The sequence below is a fragment of the Apium graveolens genome, chromosome 6, assembly GCF_009905375.1.
Source record: "Apium graveolens cultivar Ventura chromosome 6, ASM990537v1, whole genome shotgun sequence".
NCBI lineage: Eukaryota > Viridiplantae > Streptophyta > Magnoliopsida > Apiales > Apiaceae > Apium > Apium graveolens.
This window is the reverse complement of record NC_133652.1, coordinates 140595401-140605906: the sequence shown is the minus strand read 5'-3', so window position 1 is coordinate 140605906 and position 10506 is coordinate 140595401. Positions and strand designations below refer to the sequence as shown.

At 35.0% G+C, this 10506-nt stretch overlaps 2 protein-coding genes across 2 annotated transcripts; one reads left to right on the top strand and one right to left on the bottom strand.

The window, feature by feature from the left end:
* The first annotated feature begins 687 nt into the window (after window positions 1-687).
* Window positions 688-2860, top strand: LOC141665492 (uncharacterized). Its single transcript, XM_074471478.1, has 2 exons — window positions 688-2734; window positions 2850-2860. The coding sequence occupies exons 1-2, from the start codon at window positions 688-690 to the stop codon at window positions 2858-2860; spliced, it is 2058 nt and encodes a 685-aa protein (XP_074327579.1).
* Window positions 2861-3622: 762 nt separating this feature from the next.
* Window positions 3623-9284, bottom strand: LOC141663723 (chlorophyll(ide) b reductase NOL, chloroplastic). Its single transcript, XM_074469520.1, has 13 exons — window positions 8936-9284; window positions 8732-8800; window positions 7497-7558; window positions 7305-7391; window positions 6576-6643; window positions 6436-6484; window positions 6282-6367; window positions 5490-5547; window positions 4966-5016; window positions 4552-4602; window positions 4431-4472; window positions 4029-4139; window positions 3623-3864 (listed from the first exon to the last, which is right to left on the bottom strand). The coding sequence occupies exons 1-13, from the start codon at window positions 9198-9200 to the stop codon at window positions 3817-3819; spliced, it is 1047 nt and encodes a 348-aa protein (XP_074325621.1). The 5' UTR covers window positions 9201-9284; the 3' UTR covers window positions 3623-3816.
* Between the last annotated feature and the right edge of the window lie 1222 nt (window positions 9285-10506).

Sequence of the window (10506 nt, the reverse complement as noted above, 5' to 3'; positions counted from 1 at the left end):
TATCAAAAAAAAGTGTAAACAAATAAAATGGACAGAGAGAGTATTAATAAACAAGGGTAAATGACTTATTTTAATAAATAAATGGCATATTATATATAGAAGGATTGAAGTAACATTCAGTGCCCGTTTGAGAAATCTTAAAATAAGTAACTTATAACTTAAACGAAATAAGTCAGAGATAAATAATAAGTTGATAAATACTTATAAGTTATACAAGCGTTTGGATAATTTAACTTATAAGTCAATTTTTTTTTTATTTAAATGAACAAAAATGAATAAATTTTAAATATAATTATCTTAATTCTTATATTTTAAGTTAGATTAACATTTAAAAAATATATTTTAAAACTGAAATTAATAAAAAAATCAAAAATAAAAAATAAGTCGAGAAAAAATATGTCGTTCCTAACATTCAACTTATCAACTTATAATTGTAAATTCAAAACACCCGTTAATAAGTGATTGAGGACTTATAAGCCAATAAACTGACAAAACTTATAAAATTTGCCAAACGGGATATTAGACCAACCCCCAAAAAAATGACTATCAATTCAAGATTTTAAAATCTGTAATTTATTCGAAACTTGATTATTTACATGGAATGGAAAGCAGGAGTATATATAACGAAAAAATAGTAATAGTTTCTCAGAAGTATAAAAGCCAAACCCTAAAAATCAAGAAATCGCAATGAACAATCCAATTCAATCTGAAAACCAAGACCCAGATTCTACACAACACCAATTTCCCCAATTCCAGAACCCCATTTCGTCCCATCACGAAAGCAAACTACAAACCCTGGAAATTTTAACTATTCAAAACCCTGAAGAACCCTACCCGACCCGGTTAGTTGCAGACCAAGAAGAACAAGAAGAAAAAGAATCGTCAGGTATGGTTCAAGAAAGTGCTTCTAAGTATCGTAGAAATTTTAATAAGCGTAAAAAAAGTGCTGTGTACAAGAAGCAATTAGCAATTGATAAGAAAGTTCAAAACTTGCTTCAATTAGGAACCCTAATTCCCTTTGTGCCATCTAAAAGATTTGATTTTGATATGCATGAAGCGTTGTTTAAGCGTCTCGGGCTGTGGGATTTTGTTCATATTGAGTTTGATGAAGTAATTAGAGATGATCTTGTTGGTCAGTTTATTGTTTCTTATGATCATGTCAAGAAGTGTTGTTTTGTGAATGGGTATAGGATTAGTGTTAATAGGAGTAGGTTTGCTACGGTGTTGAAGTTGCCAGTAAAGAAGGATAAGGCTGTTGGTAATGTGGCGGAGGCGGTTATTGATTTGGAGATGGATCAGGTTTCGGAGGAATGTGTTGAGTTTGTGAAAGATTTTGTGTGGAATTGGGTGGTTTTACGTGGGAATGATTGGGTTACGCCAAGCGAGGTTAAGAGTTGTATGGGGTTGATTAGGGATGGGAATATGGAGAAGGTGGATTGGGCAAGTTTGATTTGGGTTATGGTGGAGAATGAGTTGAAACACAAGGATCAGTTGCGCATGTGTTATTATGCTTCTCATTTGCAGTATTTTTTAAAGTCTCAGCGCAAGGACTTGTTTGACGAGGAGAGTGAAGATGTAGCAGTTAATCAGGAGATGAAGGAAGAAGAGAAAGCACTGGGCGAAGAGGAGATAAATGAGGTTAAGGTGGAGAAAATGAAGAAAGATGAGGACTTGTTGGAAGAGTCAGATAAGGTGGATGAGAAGGAGTTGATGGACGACAGGGACTTGTTGAAGGAAAGGCCTCAGGAGGTTGATGAGAAAGAAGTGAAGAAAGGGTTACACGAGGCGGATGTGAAAGAAGTGAAGGAAGGGCCCCATGAGGAAGCGGTGGAGCTAGGAGTGAAAAAAGATGTGGTTAGTTTTTATGACTTGGGCAAAGATCCTGACCAATTTGTTATAGAAGAACCCAATACAGGATTGACTTTGGGGCAGCAAGATATAGTCCTAAAAGAAGAGATCAAGGATGGTGTGGCGATGGCTCATCGAGATTTACCGGAGATAAAGCCCGATCGTCAGTTTTATTTTGGATATGAGAAAGAAAACAAATATTCCTTGCAGCCTTGTATTTTCGGAGAAAGTAAGGTTTTTAATGGTAAAGAGGAGATAAAACAGGAAGTTGGGAAGCTAGAGACTGAAGAAGAGGAGCACATGGAAGAGGGGGAGCGCATAAAGGAGTGGGAGCATATGGAAGCAGCGGATGCGGAGGAGTTAGAAGGGGATGAAATGGGGGAACAGCTTGAGGTGGAAGTTGAGGAAGAGGAAGAACTGGAGGATGAGGAAGAGGAAGAACTCGGGGATGGAATAGATTGTAATATTGCACCAAATTATGGCTCGGTTGAAAGAGCTGCTTTGACAGGTAATCTACTCCAGGGATTTGAAACAGCCCACTTACCTCTGAATTTACAGGGACAACAACTTCATGAAAATTCATCAATGGCTTGTTTTGCTTCTATTGTCGAAAAACAAGCAATGATGGGGTTTCCTTCTATGCTTGGTAATGGTCACAAGAGAATCTTAGACTATGAGCAAGATGATACTTCACATCTTGATAGAAGTAAGAGGATCAGGACTGATGTTGGTTGGGATCAGAGTACCTCTGATTTTAGGTCTTGTATGGACCAAGCAATGCAATACCTGGAAAAATCCAAACTCATCTATGAGGAGAAGGGTCAGGCCTATAATCGAGTAAATGAAAGTCAACAATATTTCATTCAGGAGCTGCAGCGAAGGGACAGTATCATTGAAAATTTGCAAAGGAACAAAAATGAAGAACTGCAGAAAAAGGATAGAGAGATATATCGGCTTGAGCGCGAGCTTGATCTACTGGGAGAACTTGTTAACGGTTACAGGGAGGCTTTAAAAGAGAATAGAACCATGTTCTTTGAATACAGACAGCGTTGTAAGCTTCATGAAGAGCCTATTTACAAGGATGTTGGTTCAGGGGGTCTTGTATTGAGCATCACAGATCTAGAGAAGCAACGCCAGCAGCAAGAGAATGAAGATAGGTTGATGCGGTTGATGATTGAACAGAAGTTTAATGAAGCACTAGAAGGCTATGTCAACCAGTTTCAAGAACTTTTTATCAAGGTTCAGATGATTGATGTGGATAGATTGACCCCTGTTGTCAATGAGGTGAAACTGCTTAAAGAATTGTATGCAGCAAGACACGGAGCTCCAGAAATTCCGGGTTGTGTGCCTCCTGAATCGACACTTTCGTCTGCCTAGCAATCTGGAACACGGTAGTGTTGTGTGCATCAATCTTCATTGATGTCCACATAGGAGGAAATTTGTCATTTTTGGATGGTATGGAAGTTTTTTGTATATCTATTTTAGTGGGTTATTAGGATGTTGGTTTCCTAATCCTGCTTATATACTATGGTAAATTTTGATTCACTTTCTATAACTTTCGTAAGACCCCTTTATTGAATACTAAGTTGGAGATCTTGACGGATCGATGTTAAATTGTTTCCCTCCCTCTCCCTCCCTCCTTCCCTCTCTCTTGCTCACACAGACATACACACTTAAGAAGTTTGCATGTCCTTTTGAATTGATGGAATTTTTCATTGTGTAAAATTAAACAATGATAGTAAATTAGAAAAAATACTGAAAGAGGAGAAAAATATAAGAATAAAACACCTGAATACTATTATGTTGAGAAGTTTTGCCATGATTGTTCAATTACAAGATATGAACTAAAAGATAACTGTAAACTGTAAAATGGCTTGGAATTTTACATGGCTAAAACAAAAGGTGGAAATGTTTTCAGATATAAAAGTTAAACTTTGCTATGTAAAGATATCCAACTTTTGAACTTTGCTATTCTTCAACAACATATTTGTTCCTTCTTGCACCAAAAGCGAGTCTCTGCATGACATGCACATATTATAGAATAACTGAATAAGTCTATTAAACCATTAGTTGTATTGTCCGTTGCGATGCAGATGCAGATTTTTGAAGTGGTGCAGGTATTTTATGATCAAGTAAATCAGATAGGTAAAAATGTACAGGAAGAATAGTTTTTGCTCAACTGAGAATATCTTGGAGTAAGCTTTGATTCCGGTAAGAAAACGGATGTAAGTAGGCCTTGTTGATCCATTAGCAGGAATCGATCTAATGCTTGGGACAAGGTACTTTGCAACCTGCAAAGGGGAAATAGAAGAAATTTCAAAGAAACAAATGCGCTTTGACTAGTGTTACCACTAGCAACTACCAGAAAATGTGCGTGAATCTGTGGCATCAATAATAAGCAGCAAGCAACAAATTAGCAGAAAATTTGCATAAATTTGTGGCATCAGTAATAAGCAGCAAGCACCATTTCGGATAACTACATTTAATATCTGTGAACATTTAAATGGATAATCAACTCCAGTCAAGCTTAACAGAAACAACAGCTTGTACCACCATTTAGGTTGTGTTGGACAGAATCTTACCACTTCTGCTGGTTCAGCCAGAACATTGATAAAAAACTTGGCCTGCAGTATAAATTTCTTTTAGTTTCTTGGTCAGGAGCCTATAGATAGGGTATGACACATGCGCAGTTACACACTCTACCTGCTTCGTGTTGGCACCGGACATGAGGAGGTCCGTTGTGACCATTCCTGGCTGTCAAGTAGAAAAATATTAATCGAAACAAGAGCAGGCAAGAAAAAAGAGCATAGCTGATCCAGAAAGGTTTAAACCACACAACTTTTGTGTCATATTGCTATATCTCATATCTGGGCATGAGTACCAAGTTTATAACATTTCTTCGTCAGAATTGTGACTGAAATTTGTGAGCAATAGCTAGGTAATTAATTCAGTGACATGTTTTGTGTTTGTAACTTCTAAAACAATTTAAAGTTTGATCGATAATTTTTTTTAAAAAAAAAAAATCAAAACTGGACCATATGTGAAAGCAAACAATGCAGTTCTGACATAAAAAAAAATACAAAAAGTTTTCAAATGTATAAATGAAACATAACATACCGAAAGATTATGTACAATGACACTTTTTACTTCCTGCATTCGAAGTTCGGCCTGTAAAAGGATTCAATAGATTCTGTTACATATCATATAATCCAGTAAAGGTTAACATGTGCTAAAAATAGAATTGCCCAATAACTCAACTATAAACTAGAAGTTCTAATGCTTTTTGCAATGAAAAGAAAACACTCAGTGGGAAAATCTTAAAAATGCTCTAACTGATTGACTACATATTAGCCATTGTAGCTAATCAACTGTTCTTTGCCTGGAATCCTTAATAAGGTCTACATTTACTTGAGAGAAAAAAGAAAGTCCTCAATCTATCAAGGATGCCTAAATTAAGGTAAAACCGAGGAGAAATGGATATAGGATCGAACTCAATAACTTTATCTTGTGCTTTTGAATCTAAAATGATTAGTCAGAACACTTTGCAACTACCCAATTACTGAGAAATCTGGCCTAAAAGGAAAACAAAACCAGGCATTTAGAGTAACCACATAAAATCAGAAGGTAAGTTCATCGTTTACCTGTAATGACTTTGTTAGATGCACCACACTTCGTTTGGTCGCTCCATATGCAGCAAATCTAAAAAATGATATCATTTGTGTAAGATACTAAAGCAGATTTGTAGTACAAATAAATGCATTTCTTAACAGCTGTGAGTCTGCGCAAATTTGTAAAATTGAGGGGGAAGGGGGGCATAAGAGGGCATTGGGGAGTAGGCTTTCTCTTCTATTGAAGAGGAGTTCTTGGTGAAGTACTTCGAGGGATTTAAAGGTAGGTAGGAAGATGCATCAATACATTAATTATATCTAATAGTCTGGCTAATGCGCATTTCTATGGAGTCCAAATAACAAAAGAAGAGACGAGCGAGGGGGTCCAAAGAAAGATATTGATCTAGCATTGTTTTATAATAATGATTACATGTACCAATCCAAGTTAGCTAATAACTACAAAGAAATACCCGTTAGCTCCTCAAAAGGAAATCCACTTAGCTAGAACATCCATTCTGAATGTGGACACATATCATAACAGGGAACCTTAACCTTGTAAAGACTTTCACAAATGATAATCTTGAGTTCTTGACCCTTATTTTTGGTCTACGTTTTAGTTAAATGAGAGGCACTCTAGTGACACAATCTATTTTCTTTAGTAAATCTTAGTTTTCTTCACTACACATTATAGTATAATACAACAAGTCGAGCATACACAACAACAATTTATTAATGCCTAAAAAATGCTTAGATGGCTTTACCAGAATTGTGAATGTAATATGATATCTCACACATGACACAGAGGTCACAGACACGCATCCCTACCTGGGTGTTGGTCTTCCATCTGAACCAGCCCCATCAATATTGAATATATGACCCCCACGAGGCTGTTTTAGCATCATGTTTATTGCCTACATAGCAAACATATTATCAAAAGGTATACGATAACTGCTAACTAAAAAATAGAAGAAAAAATCACCTCTCGACAACATATCATCAAACCAAGCGTATTTGTACTGACAACTTCTCTGCACAAAATTTTCAAAAATTGAGTCAAGAAAAATGTAGCATGAATAGACTTATAGTGTGCTAACACAGTAAATCACATTAGATGCATACAGAAGATCTTCGTCTGAAGCTTCGGCCAGTGGTTTGTAGCTGTATGCATTTGAGCCAGCATTGTTGATCTGCATTATTCTCAAGTTACATAAGAAGGCAGAAAGGTGAGATTCTAAGATCTATAGCAATGAAGTTTGACTTCCAATGGAATGACAGAACTTGTTTTGACAGTTAACAAAGACAAATAAATCACATGTACACGAAATGTAAGAGGAATTGAACTTCAAGCACCATCATTTAGAAAATTAAATGGCAGCAATTCTAATTCAAATGAGAAGAAATTTAGGGATAAACATTAGATATATAACAAAGGAGATAGGGGATTGATCAAATCTTTAATAAATGAAAAATAATCTCTGTGAGTACTAAATGTTGTAATGTCATTTATCATTGTTGTAGGAGTAGTTTGGGTAATATAGAATTAGCAAAAAAAAAAAACTTGGGTAAAATATCAAGAGATAAAGAAAGAGCGAGGGAGTATCAGTTGGAAAATAAAACAAAATTTTAAAGAGAGATTTATTTTAACAATATCATCTATTCAATGATTACTGATAACAAATAATATTCTCTTTTTCTAGACAGGTAAATGATAAAGCACAAAGTTCTTGGTTAACTGATACTTGCTACCAATTTCCTAACAAACTAATATTTAAAGAATTTAAAATTTATGTAACCATAGCCAAATACACACAAGTAAACAGAGATTAAGTTCAGGGTTTAATCAATTACCCATATATCAATGTACTTCAGATTTTTCTGTGCAAATTCAACTAGATTTCTCACATTATTGCCATCTCGGACATCACACTGGGTACCCTGCAAGCGAGGTAACCGCACAATGAAGATAAAAAATGAAAAGAGGAGAGTAATAATGGATGGATGTATTTTTACAACAAATATCTGAAGTAATGAAGCAGGTACCCACACATGCTGCTTTCCAAATTCTTCACTTAAGCTCTGTACAGCATCTTCCACCCTTTCAGCTGCTCTTTTAAAAATCTTTTATGTAAGTTAAAAGCTCTTAACTAGTTCAATTTAGAACCAAAAGATCCACAAAATAGAAGTACATGCATAAAAAATGAGTGAAAGAATGTGTTCTTAAAGAAATATGTGGTCATACATGATATGTATTAACGCCTTAAAATATAAGTATGAGATTATGTTCTTATAGAAAAATTTGGTCATGCATGATATGTTTAAACGCCTCTACTCATAAGATAGTCTATACATGTATGATGGCTTAATTCTGCTACATTAATGTGTGGTTTACCCTTTAAGCCAAATTAGTTGACATTCTCGGAGATGGTACACTTCGTATATGTGAAAGAACACTCTGTAACTGTGAATTCTTAAATAAATTTTATATCAACGCACCAATTTCTCCGGTTATTAATTCTCTGTAGAATGATAGATAATTTATCAAGTCGGACTTACATAGTATAAGTTCTAACATTCTAGCCCTCCCAACTATGTTTAGTAGACTACATAACCTATTCCTCCTCCCACCAAAAACAACCAAGGCCATTTGATACCGAACCCGCACTGAGAATAATGCATAAAAGATATAACTTAAGCTGCATATTTTCTTGAGTGACACTAGCGAACACTCTTTCTGATACACTTCTACCTAGTTCACATCTTGTCAGAAACTTCAAAATAAAACTTGTCGGATTGCTATAAAAAGGACATAAAAGATGTCATAAAGAAGGCCAATGCCTAATCTAAACTTTATCATTACCCAAAATGTCTTTTCATCTCATTTGGTCTTTGCCAAAGGGAAGTTACTATCTTAAGAAAACACATTTGCATCAGTATTCAACCTTGTTATAACGGAAGCAAGACCCCTAAACCAGGGTGCTTCGCCCCTGGACCCGACTCGCTGACCGGGCAGGGAGACCCCCGAAGTCCCAGCGTTTGGGGCATATACCGATTCAAGAGCCAGATAACTCCAAGGCCTCGACCCAAAGCGGACAATATCATATTAATGTGGAGTTAGGCGTGCTAACAAACCTTCTAGCCTTGTATATCTTTTACTTGTAATAGCTTATTAAACGATCTGAGTCACTTATCACGGTAGTAACTACTTAAAACTGAAGACAGAAAAGAGCATGCCATGGGGATATAAATATGTAATATGAGTTGAAGCAATTTGTCACCTGATCTTGAGCAGATTACAACATTGTCACCTTCTTTTAAAAACTCCTTAGCAAGTGCATACCCTATTCCTGTTGGAGAAAAATAAGCTCAACAAAAATGATATATCAACAAAAGAAATAACTATAATAAGTGTATGATATTAGTTTTATTTTCATCTTTGTCTTAAAGTATTAAACAAACCCGAGTTTGACAAGTGAACTAACCTTTAGTGGAGCCGGTGATCAAAACATTATAAGGAGGAAGCATTGGTTCTGTTAAAGAAGAAGAAGAAGAAGAAGAAGAAGATGCTTTGGGGGTTAAAGTTAACAATGAGTGAGCTAGTTTGAGAGATGGGTAGTGAAATTTAGTCAAGTAGAAGAATGGTTTTAAAGTTGAAGAATATGAAGATGATGCGAAGAAGAGAGATGGGTGTGATGCACTAGTTAGAGTAGTAGTAGCTGCTGCTGTTGTTGCTGTGTATATCGCCATGTTATTATCTTTATTATCTGTGAAACAGAGCAAGGTAAACACAGACAAGTGACTAGTGAGTGATTGAAATTTGTCATCAGATTTCCTATTACCATTTATCCCCTGGGCTGTACTGTCTACCGGAGCGGCAATTCGTTGGTTGCGTCTACTTTCGTGTCGTATAATTCGTTTCGTTTCGTGTTCATGTACCTTCATTTCGTGTACATTTCTTGTCATCTTTCGTGTAATTTAAAATTAATAAAAAAAATTAAGATAAATAAAATATATATTTATATATTAAATTTTTACTATTCGAGTCTTAATTCAATAAGTCATGACGACTTCAGTGCAGTCAAATCTTATGAAATTTAAATTTTAATCTATTTTGTATCTATTTTATGTAATATTATATATAAAATGTTATTGTAAGATATACTCCCTCCTCCCTCCTAATTGTTATCGATTCTGTGAAGATTCCCGGCACACATTTTAAGATGAAGCAAAAATATAGTTCTTTAACTTTTTTTTAAAAATTTATTTTCCTAAATATTAAACGTTCTATTATTATTCAGAAAAAGAATTTTTTTTTAAAAAAAATATAGAACTATACTTTCTATTTATCTTAAAATGCGTGTCGGTCACTCTTCCTGAAACGATAATAATTGGGAGGGACGGAGAGAATATGTATTTACATAGTTTTGATAAATTTATTCAAATATTTATTTATTTCGTGTACTTTCGTTTCGTGTCATGTACCCAAGTGTAAACCCAAAACCGACACTAAATTCATCCGTGTACTTTTATGTCCGTCTACTTTCGTGTTCGTGTACCAAAAATGTCAAACCAAACCCGTTATTTTCGTGTTGTGTTATCGTGTCGTGTACGAAATTGCCGGCTCTACTGTCTACTAGTCATCAAATACCTCACAATTCGTTGGTGTTCTGCCATGTGTGTATTTTCATTTTTCGTATTTAAATATAAAACACGACATTTTTAGACTTTGTATGCTTTCGTATTTCTGTAAGTTCGTTTCGGATCATATAATATATTTGAATATTAAATATAAAATCGACATACAATCTGAATTGAGTATTTTTCGTGTTCGTGTTTAAAACGCCAAACATAAATACTAAATTTTGAATTATTTAATGTCGTGTAAATTGTGTCGTCCAAAATTGATGAATCTAATCTATATTAGCTATAATTTTAGTGTTAGATATATTTGAGATGTCATGTCTAATATGATTCATATTTAGTTTTTCAGATCTTAACAAATAGGTCATATTGGGATTTACTGGAATCAGGACTTACTGGAAGTCAGAACTTA

Bases quoted from the DNA above. Each gene is read 5' to 3' on its own strand.
- LOC141665492 (XM_074471478.1), top strand. From the start codon at position 688: ATGAACAATCCAATTCAATCTGAAAACCAAGACCCAGATTCTACACAA.
- LOC141663723 (XM_074469520.1), bottom strand. From the start codon at position 9,200: ATGGCGATATACACAGCAACAACAGCAGCAGCTACTACTACTCTAACT. The intron at 8,801-8,935 runs GTTAGTTCACTT...TTTCTCCAACAG, and splicing joins GATCACCGGCTCCACTAAAG to GAATAGGGTATGCACTTGCT. The intron at 4,473-4,551 runs GTAGAGTGTGTA...TTTATACTGCAG, and splicing joins CCGGTGCCAACACGAAGCAG to GCCAAGTTTTTTATCAATGT.